At 31.1% G+C, this 22074-nt stretch overlaps 1 protein-coding gene across 1 annotated transcript; it reads left to right on the forward strand.

The window, feature by feature from the left end:
• The first annotated feature begins 17453 nt into the window (after window positions 1-17453).
• Window positions 17454-21440, forward strand: LOC105158704 (transcription factor bHLH93). The gene is made up of 4 exons (XM_011075546.3): window positions 17454-18159; window positions 19604-19780; window positions 20406-20573; window positions 21204-21440. The coding sequence occupies exons 1-4, from the start codon at window positions 17599-17601 to the stop codon at window positions 21288-21290; spliced, it is 993 nt and encodes a 330-aa protein (XP_011073848.1). The 5' UTR covers window positions 17454-17598; the 3' UTR covers window positions 21291-21440.
• Window positions 21441-22074: the final 634 nt, after the last annotated feature.

A 22074-nucleotide genomic window follows, 5' to 3' on the forward strand; every position in this document is an offset into this window, starting at 1 on the left:
ATTTTGTTTAGCTCCTTCGCCTAAGTGTACATGTGGAGGATGCTCCTGTGGAATCAATGCAGCTATTGGGGAGATGTATTCTTCGATGCAACTAATGCAGTTCCTCATGGGACTCCATGAGAATTTCGACAAGGAGAAGAGCCAGCTTTTAATGATGGATCCCTTACCCGATCTAGAGAGAGCTTTCTCGATGATCTTTGCTGTGGAGCAGCAGAGAAATGTGCAAATTCAACTTGCAGACAGCACGAACAATGCGGCGTACCAAGTAACTTTGAGGGAGAACAAAGACAAAGGAGGATATAAACAAACACAGAAACGTAGATCATTCGTGGACAAGCGCTCCATGGTTTGCACACATTGCAATAAGACGGGACACCTAAGAGATACGTGCTTCCAATTGCACGGGACGCCAGATTGGTTCAAAACGCTGAATGACAAGAAGAGGATGGGAGTGAATCATAATTTTTCTGGAAATGTAGAAGGCAGAGTGGCTAACAAAGTTGAAAGCTCCAGTAGTGAAGCAAAATCTGAGGTAGCATATTTGATGGCTGAGATACTTAAAATGATGAAGCAGAAGGAAACACCTACAGACCCCATCTCAAATTACGCGAACTATGTACACTACGATGAGGAGTTCGCAGGTAACATTCTTGAACCTTTTGCCCCGAATGCGAGTGACTGGATTATTGACACTGGAGCTACAAATCACGTGTGTGCACATTTGTCATGTTTCGATACTTATTCTGTTCCTTCTCATACTTATCTCATCCATTTGCCTGATGGAACTAAGAAAATCGTGACTTATGTCGGGACTGTGAGAATATCAAACAAACTGACCCTTACCTCAGTGTTTTTCGTTCCAGAATTTTCTGTAAATCTCCTCTCAGTAAGTCAGCTTTGTAGCAGCAATATATACTCCTTTCTTTTCAATCAGTTTAGCTGCATCTTGCAGGACCAGGTCAGTAAAGAAGTGGTGGCAAAAGGAGTCATGAACAGAAAGCTTTATGTAGTACGATCCTCTGTTTTTAGTCCCTTACTTAGTTCCAGTATATCTGTTCCTAATTCTTGTTCAGCCATTGATGAATGTAATGACTCCTTATGGCATAAGAGGTTAGGGCATGCTTCTATGACAGCGATTAAACACATTCGAGAATGCAATATTTCAACCAACTCATTAGAAATGAAATGTGATATTTGCCCGAAAGCTAAGCAATCTCGTGTCATGTTTAAACCAAGTGATTCTCAGTCCGTTGCACCTTTTGCTTTAGTTCATTTGGATGTTTGGGGACCGTATAAAACATCTAGTTTGTCCGGGTGTAATTATGTCCTAACCATTTTGGATGACTATAGTAGAACTCTATGGACATACCTCATTAAACACAAAGATCAAGTTCATTCAACTTTACTCAATTTCACAGCCATGGTTGTCACCCAATTTGAAACCAAAATTAAAGTGTTACGCTCGGATAATGGGTCGGAGTTCATCAATGCCAATTGTCAAGCATTATGTCAAAAGCTTGGGATAATTCACCAAACTTCATGTGTGTACACCCCTCAACAAAATGGGAGGGTAGAAAGGAAGCATAGACACCTTCTTAATGTTGCTCGTGCACTTCTATTTCAAGCTTCTCTTCCACTCAAATTCTGGGGGATTGTATTTTGGCTGCTACTTACATCATAAATAGGACACCGACGCAACTTCTCAACTGGAAAACTCCTTTTCAAATATTGTTTGGTCATCCACCTTCCTATTCACATTTCAAGATTTTTGGATGCCTTTGTTTCGCTACAAACTTAGATCCTCATAAAACAAAGTTTCACAAACGAGCTCACAAATGTGTATTTCTCGGTTATTCAATGACTCAGAAAGGGTATAAAGTTTTCGACTTGGAAGATCACACCCTCTTCACATCTAAAGATGTGATCTTCCATGAACATGTGTTTCCTTATGCACAAAATTATTCCGCAGACATACCTTCTTGTCCTCTACCTACTGTTAGTGTTGGTGCTACCAATACTCCTTGTGTTACCTCTCAGTCTCCGCCTTCTACATCCACTATAGTTCAGCCTATAGTCACAGAACACACTCCCACTACTGTGTCTGCTGATTCTACCTCTATTACAGTCACTCCTCCTCGTAGATCTACTAGAATGCGTCAACGTCCTCTTTGGCTTGATGATTTTGTATGCCAACATAACTCCACTGTTTTGCATTCTAACTCCACTGCATACACCTCCTTTGTAGCTTCTTTGTCAATTTTGCAGGAGCCCCGTTCGTTTGCAGAGGCATCTCGATGCCCAGAGTGGAGGGCAGCAATGAACGTAGAGATTCAGGCGCTAGAAAACAATCACACATGGAGATTAACACCACTTCCGCCTGGAAAACGAGCCATTGGCAGCAAGTGGGTTTACAAGTTGAAGTTACGGGCTGATGGTAGCATAGAATGCTACAAGGCTCGCCTCATCGCCAAAAGGTACAATCAAGTTGAAGGCGTCGACTACACTGAAAGTTTCTCTCCAGTAGCGAAGGCAGTCACGGTTCGCCTTTTCCTTGCTCTTGCTGCTGCAAAGGGTTGGGCTCTCCAACAATTGGATGTCAATAACGCGTTCCTCCATGGATATTTGGAAGAGGATATATATATGCTTCCTCCAGCTGGTTATGAGGTAGGCTCAGGGCTTGTTTGCAAATTAGAACGCTCCTTGTACGGATTGAAGCAAGCTTCCCGTCAGTGGAACGTTGAATTAACGGTGAAACTGCAAGAATTTGGCTTTACTCAATGTGCTCACGATCATTGTCTGTTTCTCCTCAACTCTGATCGCGGTTTGGTATCACTGTTGGTGTACGTGGACGATATTCTTCTTGCCGGTGCCTGCATTGATGAATTACAGAGGGTGAAGAACTACCTCCATGAATTATTCACTATCAAAGATATAGGTGATGCCCGGTATTTTTTGGGTTTAGAGATTGCAAGAAATTCTACTGGTATCTATTTGGCACAAACAAAATATGTTTTAGACATCATTTCTGACACAGGTATGCAGGATGCGAAATCTGTTTCCACCCCCTTTCCCGCAGGTCTAAAGTTATGTTCGGACACAGGGGCTCGTCTTCAAGCTCCTGATTCTTATAGGCGCTTAGTGGGGAGATTGCTCTACCTTAGCTTCACCAAACCCGACATATCTCACTCAGTGCAGCAACTAAGTCAGTACCTGAGCCACCCTTGTGATATTCATTGGAATGCAGCTCTTCACGTTGTGAAATATCTCAAAGGATGCCCTTCTCTTGGGCTGTTCCTACCTGCTGTTAACTCATTGGATGTGCAGGGATATTGTGATGCCGATTGGGCATCTTGCTCTGATTCTAGACGATCTTTGATGGGGTTTTGCATCTTCCTTGGTCCAGCTCTTGTTTCGTGGAAAACAAAGAAACAGTCGACTGTGTCACGGTCGAGTGCGGAGGCCGAATATCGCAGCTTAGCTGCCACCGTATGTGAGCTACGTTGGATCTCATATTTGCTGGCTGATTTTGGTATATCAGTGACTTTGCCTATTTCTCTTTTCTGTGACAATAAAGCCGCTCTTCACATTCTTGCAAATCCTGTATTTCACGAGCGTACCAAACACATTGAGATTGATTGTCATCTCGTTCGTGACGCGTACAAAGATGGCTTCATCGCCCTTGTTTTGATTCGTAGCTTTGCCCAGCTTGCCGACACATTTACTAAGGCTCTCCCGTTGAAACTGTTTGGTTCTTTTCTGTCCAAGCTGGGACTTGTGTCGTTTGCCCCCAGTCCCGCTTGTGGGGGGGCTGTTGGAATTGGAACTTCTCCATCCACTGTTATGAGTTCTGCTGCTGCTGCTACCATGGTTGATGAGAACTTTGAAGGTGCTGGCGTAGCATCAGACCTCTTGGACCAAGGATAGTCGCATCTTAGAGAAAGTGTGTTTACATTTTACGTTTTACTTATTGGAGGTAGTCACGTTTTACTTATTGGAAGCAGTTGCAGATTGGTTATGTTAGGCGGGTTTGTTATTTTAACGATTTCTTCCTCCCTCTTATATATACTCTGTAATTCTTCATTTCCTCTGTAACATTTTTCTGAAGCAATGGAAACAGTCTCAGCTGCTCTCATTTCCTTTGTGCAATTGTTTTTCTGGTTAAACTACAATCTTCACACATTATCATCTCCTAATGTTTGGTATATTGACAAGTAAATTTTCAATAGTTTGATAAATTACACTTAGCACTCCTAACGTTTCGTCTTCATCCAATAAATAGATCCATTTGTTAGTAAAATTCATAGAATCTGTTGATATCAATTAATAAAAGATTAAATGACAATTCGTATTTACTCTTAATTGACTTATAAACTTATTGTAAGTCAAGCAAATATTTTTTGACCAAAATTAACTATCCTTATACATTTTCATACACTAATATATGTGAGAGGTACATTTTTACCCTTATAAGGGTAATTTGGTCAAAGAATATTATTTGACTTGCAACAAGTCAATAATAAGTCAGAACAAATATATATTTTTATTAAATTTTGTCTTGCTGATACCAGCATATTCCATGCATTTTGACTAATATATGGATCTAATTGTTACCTGAAAATAAACGTCATGATACTAGATATAATTTCTCAAACAAAAGGGGATTTATATGTAAAAACCTCAGGAGACGAAGGTGTAATAATCGCCTTAAGTAAACATTTTCTCCAAAAATATTTAATAAACAAATCGCAATTCAAAAAGAAAAAAAAAAGAAAGAAAGAAAAGAAAACCAACTTAAGGTATTATCAACACAACAACAAAAAAACAAATTGGTATATTGATGTTAAAATGATATAAAACTACTTTCGTTTAAAAAAGTAACTATAATTAATTTTAAAATTATTCAATTAGAGTTATGTTTATCATATTTAAAAATTGGTGAGACGGTTTTATTAACTTTCGTTTGTAAGGATGGAATACCTTTCTCTTTTGTATTAATATAAATGTTCTTGAGTAACTTTTGGGCCAAAAATGTACAGATAATGCCTGCCCCCAAACACTTTTTGGGCTCTAAGCTTCCATTCAGGATCTACGCCCAAGATTGCATTGACTAAATTATATAAGAGTCGAGGAGAAAAGAGGGAGAGAACTATTTGAAAAAAATACTAAAGGAAAAGAAAATAAAGGATGTACAAAGTTTTCTGAAGATAAAAACCTTTAATAAATTGTTTTTAAGATATTAATAAGATATTTAATTTATTCTGATTCATTAAATACTTTAGAACTATACTTTTATTTTAAAAAATATAAAAAAATATCAATATTTTTTTCTTAAAATAGTAAAAATATCCAATTTCAATAACAGTAGTCCAGTTATAAAGATTTTGGTCAGTGGACAATACACTACTCTTATAAGAATCTTAATCGATTCACAAAATACAAATGCAATTATCTCTAACGAGTCTGCGAAATATCATTTCCACTTTTTAGATTTTTTATTTTATCAATTTTCTCTTACGAGTTTGTGTATTACCATCCCTATTTCTGGATCTTGTATTTTATAAATATGTATAGATTTAGTACATTAAATTAGATTAATTCAGGAACGATTGTGTAAAAGGAACATAAATTGTAGGAGGAGTTGTAATAGAGGGGACATGATTGTCAGGTCAGGTCAGGTGTCTGATCACAATCTAGAGCCAGATTTTGTGGGGGATATTTAAATGTCAAAATATATTTGGCTGGCTGCTATAATTACTTGGTGAACCCCATCATTCTCACAATATTCCCCACAGCTTTTTTCTCCTTCACTCTCTACCAATCAATGCATCTCAATTGATGGAGTGGAAGTAATAGAATAAATAAATAAATAAATGCAAATACGTCTCTATTATTTTGAAAACTCAAAATTAAAAGAAATTATTTTATTTTTAAATAATTCTCAAAATAGGATTTACCGGTACTTAAAAAAAAATTCTTAGTAAAACATGTCTCTACACAAATTAAATTTTGGACTATTTTAAAAACCTGTGAAATTCAGGTAAAATATACCTGAATTTCCTAATAATAATATGGTAAAATATGGTCTCGAATGACAATTATAAAAAAATATGATAATCAACTAACATGAACTAAAAAACAGAAAAACTTAAACAAACTTTCAGACATTGTTTGAAATAATGAAATTTTGTAACGGACGGTCATCCCTCACAATAATTGTGGTAAGAGGTTGGGTTCTCCTAAAAAAGAAGGTCAAAATCATAAGTGCATTGTCGCGTAACACCTCTTCTAATAAAAAATTATGCCCATTTGAAGTTTTACGATTTAAATAGTAAAATTAAAGCACAATTGACATAGATTTTACACATATAACGAGCATATATGAAGTACAATATCACATAAAATTTTCTACTAAAAACTTGAGCTTATGTCCCTCTAGCTATTTTTGGAATCACATCGCCCTTTTTTAAGATTATTTTTTTAATCCACATGCATACCACGCACTTATTCATACACATTCTTAATGGGTTTTGAACCCAATATTTCCACAATGAAATATTAAGCTCCAGATCATCGGGGTGTTCTCTGAGATTTAGTATAATTATACGTAGATTTTTTATCATTTGAAAACTTATATCTCGTACTGCTAATATTATTTCTGTCTAACTAATAAATTCATTCTTTTAATCAAATTAGCTGACTTTGCTGATATTAGAAAATTACATATGAATAAATCAGTAATAAGTCAATTGAGGTACATATGGATATTCATTCATTTTTTTTGCTGATATTAGCAAATTCGATGAATTTTTTACTAAGGAAGATCTATTTATTAGACAAAAATAATGTCAGTGGTACTAGATATAACTTTTCAAACCACAAAGAGTTTACGTGTAATTACACCAAATTCTAAGAGAAAGCGGTATAATTATCTCAAAATTAAAATAACCTTCTATTAGAATTTTTATTTTTGTTAACGAAATATTTTGAAACCTACAATTTCTTGGCTCTCGTCGTATTTAACTCTCGTTTTTACATATAATAATATAATAATATATGTTGAAAATTGGTGAATAGAAAATTAATGCTAAATTTAATTAACAAATTTATTTCAATCAGATTAAACATTAATAAATAATTGGTCACGATGTACGATACATAACAAACTTCTGATGTATGGATAATGGTTGATGGTAACTAGACATCATCTAACTGTGTTCAATCAACCGAATAAATATCAACCATTAAAGTGGTGTGTCGAATGAAATAATGTATCTATTTTATGAATTGTATTCTTATTTGAAAAACTTTGGACTACCATTTTGGTTCGTTAGTTCTCAAAATTATAGTGATACTATTTTCAAATTTAATCGTGGTATCTTGGTAAATAATTGTCATTACTATTAACATTAATGCGAGACAATATTGTTTTAAACATAAAAAGTACAACTATTATGTCGAATTCTAATACACAACTCCTGCAAATTGCGTTATCCTTTATTTTTCACAACTTGATACCTATATACATCCTTAAAAGGGTGTTTTGTTCGTGTACCAACCTCTTCAAAATGATGTACATGAATCTATCAATTGATCATCATAGTGTAAATGATTAAGGGGTGGTTGCAAATGTTTATTTTAAATACTTATCACTAATATATTGAGAATAGTATTTTTATTTTATGACTTTTATTTTTGAACTATTTAAATTAAATTAATTTAAACAAAAAATTGTAAGTATCTGCTGACTTTTGCAACTTATTAATAAAATTATAAATTTTAAGTTGTTTTTTCAACCATTCTAACTTTAATTTTATTTTTTTTTCACTTTTAACTTTAGTTTGCAAAAACTCCTAATTTGTACTATTATTTAACTTACAGCTTTTTCTACAGTTTATTTCCACCACAAAAGTAGAAGTTATCGCAAACACTCCTTTATGCTGCTTTACATCTACAAATTGACTTATACTAATTTTATCAGAGGATTTCATCTAGGCTGGATCCTTAAAATGGTAATCTAAAAGGATATTTGATGTGGCTTGCGACTCAATCAGTGTCCCACTGTACGAGGCATTATTCACTTCAACTTCGTATGAGCCTCACAATTTTGTCTTGACAAGAAACTTCACTAGAGAGGAGGTTCAATCTCATCATCTGCAACCAATGTGCGACATTTACATACATTATCAAATCCTCCCCCCTTCCCCCCGGGAGGAGGGATTTGGGTCAGTCACATGATCTTTTCATACAAATTGTGTAAATAATATGGCTTACAACACAATTGGTATTGTGTTGTACGAGATATTGTCCATTCAGACTTTATATGAGCATCATGATTTTCGTTTTAAAAAGATATCTTATTAAAAAAACAAAAAAAAAGATATTAAAACTTATAAACCATCCAAATTTTTTATTACAGCCAAAGCAATATGTTCAATCTTACCTTTGGATCCAGATCCAAGTAAAATCAAGCATAGTGAATCATAACTTGCAGGTAGGAACGACACCGCATCGCTTTGTCTAACTGATCATCTTGTTGATTGGATTAGAGAAAGACGAATCGACATCTTTCTATATTCTGTTCGGAGTCCGGACCAACAATCAGGAAAAGGAAATATTCGCAACTGTACAAACACAAAAATTAGACCTATTTTAGCACATATACACTCGTAAAGAGAAAAAAGTGAACTAACAGACGATAGAGAACAAGTACAACAAAAATATAATATTAATGAAAATTCTTTGTGGTAATTTTTAAATTATTATTATATATATTAAATAATAAATTTAGTTTTGTGGCGATATAATTTCTAAAAATTCATTGGGTTTAAAAAATTATCACTATGGATAATTCATAATGTATTTATAGTGACACTAAAAAAATAAGAAACAGAATATTATAGAAAAAAAATTAATGACAACATTCAAATTGTTACTTGTGACCACGACTTAAAAATTATGATAAATCAATACTACTAACCACGGTCCAAAATCACAGTAAAAATTTAAATTTTTACCACACAATTAATCAATTCGTCATGGTTTTAGCGATAACCAAAAAATTTGTCGTGATTTTTGGCATGACAAATGTTTGATATACTTCCAGAAAAAACGATCAATGATCATTGTGAAGCGTGGTTGATTTTATACTTGTCATGATTTTCTTCTTTTGGCTATAGTAATTAACCATCGAAAAAATGCAAGCAACTCTCCTGTAATATAGTAAATAAGTAAACTACACCCCTATGAAAAACAAATTAGCATTTTAACCTCATGTATTTTTTAAAGTAAATCAATTTATTTCCATAGACAGGGGGTAAATTAATTCATTTTAATTAACACGGAAGATAAATTGCTATTTCTTCTTCATAGAGGGTAATACACTCATTTATAATATCATAGGGGAGTAAAAAAATTATATTTTTTCTAGTGTATGTACAACTTTTTTGTTAGTAGTCTTTAATTTAGTACTGATCACTATTAAGATTATAAAAATTATTAATGTGATAAAATAAAAATTCTTATTACCCAATGCATATGATATCATCAATGTCAATACTAACATTCTCCTTTTTAATTTCTTGATATTAATACAATTTTTCAGTTTTAATAAATCACGTTTTTCTTTCTAATTTATTTTCCTATAATTACAGAATGACTGTAGCAGATTAGCACTAATTAAAAATCCAGCTCTCCAATGATTTTTCTCTCTGACTCAATCCATCCTCTAATGATTCAATGTTAGAACCAGTCATATCAGAACAGTGCATTTCAATCATTAAGCTATAAATCCAGCCTATAAAGATCGATACCCTATTTGTTTAAATAATTAAAAGAGATAATTATTTTTTGCTCTCTTGAAATTTAATGTGATTACATATTTTTATGATTTGAAAAAAATATATATTTAATACTTTTAAGATTTATTTTCGTTTAATAAATACATCCGATCAAAATTAACAAAAAAAAATTGAATGAAAGTTGGTATTTACACTCGATTGACTTATTACTAACTTAAGAATGGATAAGATAAATAATTTATTGAGAAAATTAGATCATAAAATAATTTATAAAATTCTAAAAAGTATATAAAATTATAATTCATAAAGGGTTGGATGGAAAACTAACAAAATAGACTCATTGTTACACAGATCTTAAAATTAATTAGGAAGTATTTATATATATTTTTTTAAATAACGAGAATATATTTATAATTTTGCCAAATCTTATAAGACGTGGCTGCAATTTACCCTCTCTATATATATACTAGACGTCATGACACGTCATCCTTGTGTGCATATAATAAATAATATTTTATATTTTAAAATATATTATGATTAAGAAAATATATATAAACCAACGCTATCATATTTTCAAGAAAAAAATAAAAGAAAGAAAATAAATTTAGGAGTATTATTGGCATAAAAATAAAATTGATGTGGCGATATCATAACTTCTATTTGTAAGAGAAAAAAGTTTCTTTATATCTATTAATATAGATATATATGTGCACATGCTGGGGCTACGACGACGTCGTTTGAGTTCATGCAGAATGGGGACGTGCGTAGGGCAGTAGGTGAGAATAATAGTGGTATGTATGAGCATGCAGCATGGGGGTGCATGGTACACAAAATCCTGAACTGAACCTACCAAATATAGAATAGCAAGAAACGGACAATGCAAAAGTGGTTTATGGTGACAATATTGTGGGCTGTCTGTTCCTCGCATGGTTTCCTCATCCCTTGTTTTACTAACTCTCTCTGTCTCTCTCTCTTTTGTTCAGATTTGATATATTGATGCAACAAAAGTTGCATTATTGCTTCTACTTCCACATCCTCCAGGTATACCATCATGTAATTTGAGTGTTTGATCCACCTTTTTACCTTGTAAAATTATTACTATTATGGCCCACTAGAAATGAAAAAAAATGATCTTACAAAGAATTTGAGTCCTGTTTGGGTTGAGTTTTGACATCATATGTCGTCTGGATGGTGTGTTTAATGATTCACGTTATTTGAATGTGACTGATCTAATTAAACTGTATGTATAAATATCATAGCTGTCAACCATTGGATATGTTATGTTGCTAGAACGTTTAGTGTATTGATTATATTTCTTAACTAACCTCGACTGATTTTGATATTGATTATGGTTATGGTTACTAGAGGCGATCGTTATAAAAGAAACTCTGTTCCATACTCGGATCATATAGATAAATAGTATGTGTTAAAAGATATGAAAATATTAGTGAAATGTCGTGAACATATAATTCCGACAATATGATAAGACAGTGTTAAATTAATTTATCAAATATATAGTATATACAGAATAAAGATTATGCAATTTTTATTTTTTTTTTTTTGTTACTTTGGCTCAATTTCGGTTATACCGATTTTGTCCTGACTCAATGTATCAACTCATAATGATTTGTCCGATTATTTTTAGATTGATGATTCACATGAAATCGTATATATAGTTGCAGAGTAGTTATAAATATTAGTTTTCCGTGCCTCATGTATAACTTTTGAAACCCCGAGTACTCTTAAGACCTCCATGTACTCTCTCTTATGCTCTTGTAATTAATTTAAGTATTGGATTGCTATAACTGAGTCTTCCCAATGTTGTTATGATGTGTTTATTTCTTACAAGACATGCAACCAAACTTCCAACTTATTTAAATATATTTGGAGCATTCTATAAACAGTTTAAATCTTAAACAGACTTTTCTAATCCAAACATACAAAATATATAAATGAAAAAACATGTCATAAATCTACAAACATATGTGTGTTGCGAAATCATGAAAAATTGATAGATAATAACCAAAACAGGTACAATTGTCACAACTTACGTACCATTCATTATTCCTTTCCTCTTCAAACTTTTTTACCCTGGAAAGATTGGTTTAGAGTTGTTGATTATGTCTTTGTTAATTAGATTAAAAACCAGAAGTGGTTGTCGGAGAGAAGTTCGGAGTGGACGCCGCTGTTTCTCCATTACTTCTATGTTGAATTATACACTAAGAAAATATATATATCTTTTCATTATAATTAATTATTATAATTAAAAATAAATAATCACGATAGATATAAATTAATCACAGCTCAATGGGCAAAAATATTTGCCACAACTAAATATGTTGCCCAAACGTAAAACGACAGAGACTCATTGTTAATTGTGGTCAAAATTTAAGTTTTTCGTATTGATTTTGTCTAATCGTAATAGATATTATTGATTCGCTACGATTTTTAAATCGTAAAGATTTACAGTGTAGGTAATAATTAATTTTTTTTATAGTGAAAACAAAAGTAAAACTCTCAGTCTTATCAAAAAGAATTTTTTTTTTTTTTTTTTAGCAGCTGTCACCTTTTATTATTCTGCAAATTTAAGCCAAATCCAACTCAGCCTCACTAGATTTTGCGTCACAATTATTGGCCAAAAATACAAAATTTTCATGCAAGAAAACATGTATAATCTTGTCCCAAGTTTCCCATCAACTCATTATCTTCACTTTTTCCACAGTCCAAAATTTTACTTGTCGGGGCACATGCATTTGATCATATATTGATTCCCTCTGAAATTGAATTCATTGCACTTTGCTCCCAACATCTAGGGTTAATTAATCATCTCAAATAATTTAATTCATAGTACAGTTCCACTGGACAAAGTCATGTCCTTTACTTTTTAAATAAAAATATTGCCCAAGGTGAATAATCATTAGGAACGAAAAACACATTTTCATTTCTGTACAATATTCAGATACAATATTGGATAATATTACTAATAGAATATTAAATATTATAATTGTAGAGTTGCAGATGTTATAAATTTATATTCAATGGAAATAATTTTGAATTTGTTAGAGTACAGTCTGCAAAATTGTGTCCGCGACAAGAATTTTATTTGAGTTGTCACTATAAATAATTGTTAGAATGTTAATATTAAAATTCAACTAAACTAAGAATGCTTTCTTATCATAGTAGATACGATCGATTATAAAGATAAACAATCATTTTTGTATCCCCAATACATGTCTTGCACGTATAATGATTTTTCTTTCTAACAGTTTAAATTTTTAAATGAGATTGTCATTTAATATGGTATTAAAATCATATCAAATAAGATGTTAAAAAGAAAAATTACATGTGGGATTTGCAAGTCAGAAAACGTGTTGAGATATTAATATCAAATGATTCTCTTCTCTAATAATTTAAGTTTTTAAATGAGGTGGTAGTTTAATAATAATTAATAGGATTAATAGTGATCATTCAAATATAGTGGCAAAGATATATGTTTTCATTAAATTAATTTCATTAATATATGTATATATCATTGATTGTTTATATATATTAATAACTTTGTTTATGATGTTTAACTAAATGTTGATAGTGACAATGTTTACATAATATACACTTATATTACTATAAAAATTAAAAAAAAATTATCAGAACTATAAAATAAAAAAATTCTCACCTAATACATATAACGAGGTGATATATTAATTTTTATAATTGCTAATATTTTATTGGTTTTTTATTGTAAAGCAAGCCATTACATGTTTTATTCTTATATATATATATATATATATATATAAATTTATTTTTAACTTATTAACTTTTACCATATATATATATATATATATATTAATAGGTAATAATTATATTTACATTCTCTGATCTAAATTCTATTTACATAAGCCATCCTTGTAAATATTTGTGGCCCAAATTCTTTAGGCCCAGCCCATCTCCCTGGATAGTTAGGATTGGTCCGTCTCATGGTGCTTGGCGCAATTGCTTCTGTCCCTGGCCCATTACCCTTACCCGATCCACTAGGGTACTCGCTTTGACCCCTTGAAATGGTCTGTCTCTCTCTCTCTTAGTCAAAACCCTAATTTTCTTCTCTCGTCTCTCTGTTTCTCTCGTCTTCTTCCTCTCTCTGGTGTTGGGTCTCTCTCCACTGCTGTTCTTCCTGGATTCTCTTCTGAAATTTAATGGTTTGTTCCTCTATGTATGATGGCTTATGTCTGGTGTTATCTTTAGATCTTGAACCCCTTCTCCTCTCTCTAATCTCCTTCTGTGTTCCTTAAACAGTTCTTCGTGAACTAGCCTTAGTGGTTGAATAGATCAAAGATCTTAGCCTTTGTGGCCCTGGGTTAATCTAATAGCTTTTGTAGCTGTTTGGTGTCTTTGTGGCCTTTGTGGTTCCAAGCGACCGTGTGTTTATGGTTTTAGGTTTACATTGGCTGGATCTGGCTTTTTGAGCCTTATTCCTATAATCCGTTGTATATTTTATCTCTCTTTTATACTGTATTATTTATTGTAATTCTATCTCTGTAATTGAATAGATCTGTAATATTTATATTGAAAATTGTTGTATGAGGGGTTTTCAATTCCTATCAAAATCTGTAATAGTTGGTAGTTTTTTATTCTTTGTTTTCTAGCTTTGTTCGAATTTTGGAGGATACCTAATAGTTATCCTTGTTTTTTGCACAATTACAAAAATTACCCCTCAAAGAAAAATATAAGGAGGTTTGTGTAATGTTGTGAATGTTTACGTGAAATGTATATATAATTATTCAAAAAAATATGAATAATTTGTATAAAATATTTTTTTTCTAATAATGTATGTGAAATAAACTATAGATCGAGGTATCGAAGTAATTATCTCATCTCATATCATATTAATATTGTAGGCTCATGACTCGTGTCGTAGCACTGTCATATTTTGGACTCATCTTTATGTCTGTAGCAAAGAAGTCTTAATCTTGTGCTAATCTTGTCATTAATTGCTAATTGTTTGGATTACTGTTTAGGGACAGCCTTGCTCTGCCATTATGAGCTGTAAGAAGAAAGAATTTCATTAAACTTTTTTTAATTTTTTCAAGTACTTTGGCATCATTAAATTGCAGATTTGACAGCTTAAATTGAGGTCACAATGAGTTACAGCCACATGTTCAAGTTTGATGTGGTGATACATTCACGTGAAGTACTCACTCCCACTCTTTTCTTAATATGTGTGCTCTTTAATCAAGGTCCTATTTTTTTTTTTTTTCCTTGTTTCCTACCTTTGATCACACATAAATTAATTAATTAAAGTTGAAAAGTAAAAATAAAAAAATAAAAACTGTGGTAAGTTGCAATAATTTAATTAATTTCTCAGGTAAAATATTATTGGGTGTAAAATGGATGCATGGACCCAATAATTGTATTTTGTGATACTTTAATAACCCTAATACAAGAAATTATGTAAAATTTTTTGGTAATTAGCAATGAATTTTAGTGAGGGATAAAAAGTTAAATTTTTGTTATTTTAAGATTAATATTATAAAATATTAATATTTCTTTATTATAATTAAAAAGTAATTTTAATATTACGAAACTTTGTAGCTGGTTATGGCAAAAATTTGAAAAAATTTCCCCAAAATCTTACTAACAAGTATTTTTAATAGTAAACCACAACAAAAAATATTTAATACTAAAATCAGCAATAAAGTAACCATCAAGTAAATAGTTTTCTTGTCAAATTCGCTAATTAATTAATTAAATAAATCATCCAATAGCTAATCCAGTATTTCTTTTCTCTGTGGATATTATGCCTTCATGTCTGAGAATTTTTTTTTTTTTTGGTAATATAATTTTCATAAATAGAAAAAGATATAGTACAACCATGAGATTTTCCTTAGCAGTATAGGACACCAGGCTCTGATCGGCATAAATGCACAATAATTATAGGTAATAAACAAATACACGCACAATAGAATGACTAGTTGAGATTGGAGAAAAAATAAAATAAAGTAATAATTGAATATTTTCCCTCGTATAATTAATAATCATCTGAAGAAATATAACATTTTATTATGATTGTGTAACAGCTATTAGTCGTTGCATCTGCAAACGATGCCAAAATATTTGCTATCATTAAAATCTATGTTAAATATTTTGGCTATAGGTAAAATCATAAAATGTCAACTAATTATGGTCAAAACTTAAGTTTTTCCATCAATTATGTTCGACGCTAATAAATAGGATTGATTATTATAATTTTTAAGTCGTAGTAATTTTTATGCAGAAAATAATTAATTTTTATGAATGAAGGCCAACAAAAAAAAAAGCCATAATATATATATATATATATATGCAAAAATATGAAAACCAGTTGCATATTGCGAGAGCAAAGAAAATAGCAAGGAGGAGGGGACTAAATATTTCTTTTTCAAAATATTAAACACCTTTTATTTATTTATTTTACTTAAGAGAAGTTTCGTACCTATTTCAATTTTTCACGGGATAATTTGAATTTAACCCTTAAAGCTAATTAACCAAAAGTTAAGTGTCACAATAGCCAAAATTAAGTTGGGGCTAGAAATAATCAATCAAAGAACTCGATCAAAGGGATCTATGATGCTAACTCCACTCTTTTCGTTTCAAACACAAATTAAAAATTTATCCTAACAAGAATATTTTAATTAATTCGCACACAAATACTCTGGAAGAACCAGCTAGATATTTAGATATTAATTATTTTTTCTTTTTAGCTTATCAATGTATGTAGCTTTAGGAGGCAAGTTAATATAGGTGAAGAAGAAAAGTGGATTCCATCCCAATCATGTCCCTCTAGGTGTTATATATTCATACACACAAGGCCTAGCGTTATGCCTATTCCTACAAATAATTACCAAGGAATTAGATCGTAGGTAGGTCAGATATAATTTTTTAGTTAATTTAGCTTGAAAATTATTAATATTACCAAAGTTTAAAATTATAAAAAAATTTAATTTTTTTCATAATAAAAAGTGCTACCCCTAAATTACATAATTAAAATTGCATTATTCCTGTTCCATTGATGATACTAATGTAACTTCACAGTAGCGCCATTTCATTTCAAAAATCCGCTTGCAGCATGACTATATATAATTAAAGATATATATATATATATATATTTGATAATAATCCTCTTATTTACCTTCACGTGATAAAATTAATATATAGAAATCACATCTTTTGGAATTTGATTTTTTTGTTGTAAATACTATTACATCGTTTATCCTGTTAAATATATAATGTCACATGTGCAAAAAGATATATCATTTATTTTATTTAAAAAGAATTTTTATATACATAGACACAATATATAATCCAACATATCTCCAGGACATTTGTTATTTGACATTTATGAATTGTGCTCCTCAATCATCTCCATGCATTTCAAAGTCTTTCCATATATCCTTGAACATAATTTATGCCCTTTATTTTTTTAGATAAATATTCATTACAACGGACTTATAAATTGATTTAATAAATAAATTTAGAGATAAATTATTATAAATTCAGATATTACAATACATCATATTAAGTATGACGAATATTTTCAAATTTGGTAGAACTCAACATCAAACTTATTCATGAAACTTCAATCTTATTCACTAGTGTAAGATGTCATTGACGAACTTAATTTATGCCGGAAAATATACTAATACAGGATTAGCTTTGATAATAATAGATCTATATATACTCTCCCTCATCTTGAATCACTTCTGCCTTCTTCTAAGTCTCTGTGTGTGTGTGTGAGAGAGAGAGAGAGAGACAGAAAAGAGAGAGAGAGATGGAGATTACTCAGCAAAGTCTGCTAGAGGAGTTAATTATGACTCCCAAGATAGACAACAACAATTGGATCCCATTCCCAAATGAGGTCTTCCCCAATTCTTGGAGCTTCGCCCCTTTCGATCATCAAACCCCAGACCAACAACACTTGCATTCGCCAACCGTCGCAAATTCGTCGCTTCTGCAACTCATTTCACCAGCCGAATTCGGACATCCCTGCCCGTTTCTCGACGCTCTAACTCTGCCCGAAATCAGTTCGTTTTACGACATGGACGATGTAGCAGCAATGCCGCCAGTTCAAGAGGAGTACGTGGAAGAGATGAACGGAGAAGTCGGGTTTCTGGACAACGTCGTAAACGGTTTCTTTAAGGTTGAGACCGGTCAGGTCGTCGATACGCTTATAAACATGGACGAGACTGGCAATGACATCGGAGAGAAGAAGAGCAGAGCGAAGAAGCCAAACGGGCAGCCATCCAAGAACCTGATGGCGGAAAGAAGACGCCGGAAAAGGTTGAACGATCGCCTCTCCATGCTCCGATCAATCGTTCCTAAGATCAGCAAGGTAACAAATTGGTGCTGCCATTACAACTTATTTTTTTCCCAACCGCGTTCTAAAATAAAAATTCTATTTTTTTAAAGATTGTTCGTTCTAATTGAAATAATGACGTGTGTCCCCAACTTTGGATCCTTATTTTTAAGGATAATAACATAATAATATTGACAAGTTCGAGTTTTAGAACTTTTATCTCATATTCAATTAAACTAAACATATATATATATATATATTGGGAAAAATTACAATTTTAGTCTTGTAACTTATGGGGTGGTAATCTTAGTCTTGCATAAATTAATTTTTTTCAAATTTAGTCTTATAATTTTAAAAATTTGGCAATTTTCATCCTTTTCGGATCAATTTGACCAGAAAATTGTATGTGACTTGCACATGATCGAATTAAATTCAATTTTAGTCTTGTAACTTAGCAAACATTGATATTTTTAATCCTATAACTTGAGAAAGTTGGCATTTTTGGTCCTTCATGAATTTATTTACAGGACTAAGATTACAAGTAAATTACAATTTTCGCTCGAATTGGCTGGAAAAGGACTAAATTTCCAACATTATAAAGTTATAGGACCAAATTATAAAATTAATTTGTACAGGACTAAAAATAACAACCCTAGATTACAAAACTAAAATTGCTATATTTTCTATATATGGTATGGATTTCTATATTTAAAGTGTGTCGTACGTATTACTCCTTATGTCCCAAAATTAGTTTTTTTTTTTTCATTTCATTTTATTTTGAAGAAATTTACTTTTATTAAAAATTAAAAATCTTAATATTTATTTCCATAATCATATCAAATTATTGATCAATAAGATTTAAAGAAAAATCATTGACTAAAGAAATACTACATATAAGGCTCAAGGCCTTTTGGGCTTAGAAAAACGACTTTTGCGTAAACAAACTTTATATCGACTAAAATACCTTTACTTATAATTTTTTTCTTCTATAAATAGCCATTACTTTAATTAATTAGTTATATCAGTTATTTTTCATTCATGTCATTTCACTCGATTTTAGCAAGTTTGATCAGCTATTCATTTAATTTTTCGTCTATTTTATTTAATTAAATAAATATCATAAAATTTTCAAACAACAACACAAAATTGTGTGTACTTCAGTCACTGGTTATTATATTAAATATATAGTAAAGTTGATTCATCCGCAACATCAACGTGCCTAAATTTTTGGCACAAATGAGTTAAAAATTCTAGGTCTTGCTCGACTGGTTTGAGGTCTCATAACTAAGAAATTATGGGTTCGATTTTCACGAATATGGGTATATATATATATATATATATACATAGATGTTTATTGATCTAGAACTATCAATATATTATATTAACTTTTAAATTTAAACGTATTGAATGATGTAATAAATTATATTCTATACAAAAAGAAAATTGTTTGAAAAAATAATAACGCAAAACTAAGGTGCAGATGGACAGAACATCCATACTTGGGGACACAATAGATTACATGAGGGAGCTCCTTCATAAAATTCACAGGTTGCAAGAAGAGGGCATGTCTGAGAATTTGAACCACATCATCAAACTCACAGCAAACTCCTCCAAGGACCTAAAGCCAAATCAAGTGCCAGTGAGAACCCCCCCAAAGGTAATTTACATTTATCATAATTTTAAAAAAATATTTTTTTTAAACAACGAATGACTCTGAAAAATATTAAATGAGTATACGAAGATAATGGCACGTGATTAATATATTTATAAGTCTGAATGAAGATTTTAATTTACATCAGATTTATCAAATCGGAGCTCATTATATAATAACTGTATTATATTCGTTATATGATTGATTTACATGATAAATGTAATAAAACTTGTAATGTGATTGATTTTGATATAATTGTTATTGGAGTGTAAAGCATTTCCTAATATTACATCCATCCAGGCCCGACGAACACATATCATAGGTAAAATTGTAGTTTTATAATATATTACACGTACTCTAGTTAAATAATGGGTTGAAAACAATTTATCTTCCTGGATTAATAAAAAAATAAAGTACAATTTACCTCCTGTGATACTAAAAAATGATACAATTTACCTCCTTTCAGAGGGGGGTAAATTATATATAACCCGTTAAATAATTGTAGACGTAAGAAATTCTCTAAGTTACATAATTTTTTCTTTTTATTAAAAAAAACATACAAGTTATTACAACCTTGTAAGTTGCTTTCTGTTTTCTATTTATGTATTCATTTTTATTTTTTTTAAATCAGTTTGATGTAGAAAGGAGAAACAAGGACACTCGTGTGGAGGTATGCTGTACAGCAAAACCAGGACTATTGATCTCAACACTCAGCACCCTGGATGCTCTCGGACTTGATATTCACCAATGTGTTATCAGCTGTTTCAATGATTTCTCTTTCCAAGCTTCTTGTTATGAGGTAATTTACCCCAAAATTAATGTTAATGCTCATATTAATTGTAATTAACTTATAACATTTAGAGTTAATTAGTTACAATTACCAAGAATGAAAGTAAACAATTGCACCAAATACCAATCAACTTAATTAGCTGTTGTTTATGCCGACAGGATCAAAATAATAACCACAATTAAAATTGTTCAAAATATAGCTGTAACCTAACAACCGTAATAAATGTTCATAAATTATGGTCAAAATTTAAATTTTTCGCATTGACTTTATAATTTGACAATTAAGAGTAGATATATAGTATTGGTTTGGGTAAAAGAATGATCTGTTTGACATGCACGCAATTTACTTGTACTAAGTCAATTGAGAATAAATATAAACTTTTGTTCATTTTTTTTGCCGACGTCAGCAATTTAATAAATTTAACTAACGGGTGGATTTATTTATTGGATGAAGACAAATGTTAGAGGTAATAGTGTAATTTTTCAAATCACAAAAGTTTACGCATAATTATATCAAACAAGAATAGAGTAATTAACTTCAATTATAATAATTTTTAGGAGATATCGTTGTAATTAATTTTAATAGTTAATTATTTAAGTACAGCTTCTCTACTAATCATTTTGGTATATATGATTACAGGTAGGCGAGCACCGATCATTTATGAGCTCCGAAGATGTAAAACAAGCATTGTTTAGAAATGCAGGCTACGGAGGAAGATGTCTATGAACAATATTATTAGCACCGAAAAAATAAAATCTCGAATTTTTGGGAGATTTAGGAACTGGAATGACACATATATATTATGTATATATATGTTTTCTTAATTTAATTCTTAGTGATCTAATAATAAAATTTGCCACCATTTTATCCTTTGAATCAGATTCATGAGTCGATCAGAATACTCTGCTCTTAAAAAATGGATTATTCTTGATATTATAAATGATCACGGTAGAAAAATTATTTATATCAAATTAATACTATCTACTACACTTAAATAAAATTAATATAAAAGTCTAAATTTCGATTATGATTTATCAATATTTGCTATAATTTTATTTATGATCAAAACGTTTGGCATGCTATCAGTTATTGTTAATACTTTGGTCTCAACTACGGAAACAATAAAACAGCTTTTTCCGCAATTATAATTAATTAATACTAGTTATGATTATTTTACTTTTGATCATCATAATTATTAACTATAATAAAAGATTATATTTGTTCCTAGTGATAGTGATATTCCGTTTATTAATATTATCATTATTGGTATCTGTAGAGTGTTGATGCGTACAAGCAAAAGCGTCAAATATTCTTATCCAATGTACAAGCAATAATGCATGTACGTACAATTCTGAAATATGAAATGTTGTCATAGGATTCCTTTCATTTTTTTCCCCCTCCTGTTTTGGTTGCCTTAGGCCTGTAATAGAGAGAGAAATATCTTTGGCTGTCCGGAAGGAATCGCGAGACAGCAACTACTATTATGGCCCGTTTGATTTTGTTTTAATTT

This window comes from Sesamum indicum, linkage group LG13, assembly GCF_026168435.1.
Source record: "Sesamum indicum cultivar Baizhima isolate 11 linkage group LG13, ASM2616843v1, whole genome shotgun sequence".
Taxonomy (NCBI): Eukaryota; Viridiplantae; Streptophyta; class Magnoliopsida; order Lamiales; family Pedaliaceae; genus Sesamum; species Sesamum indicum.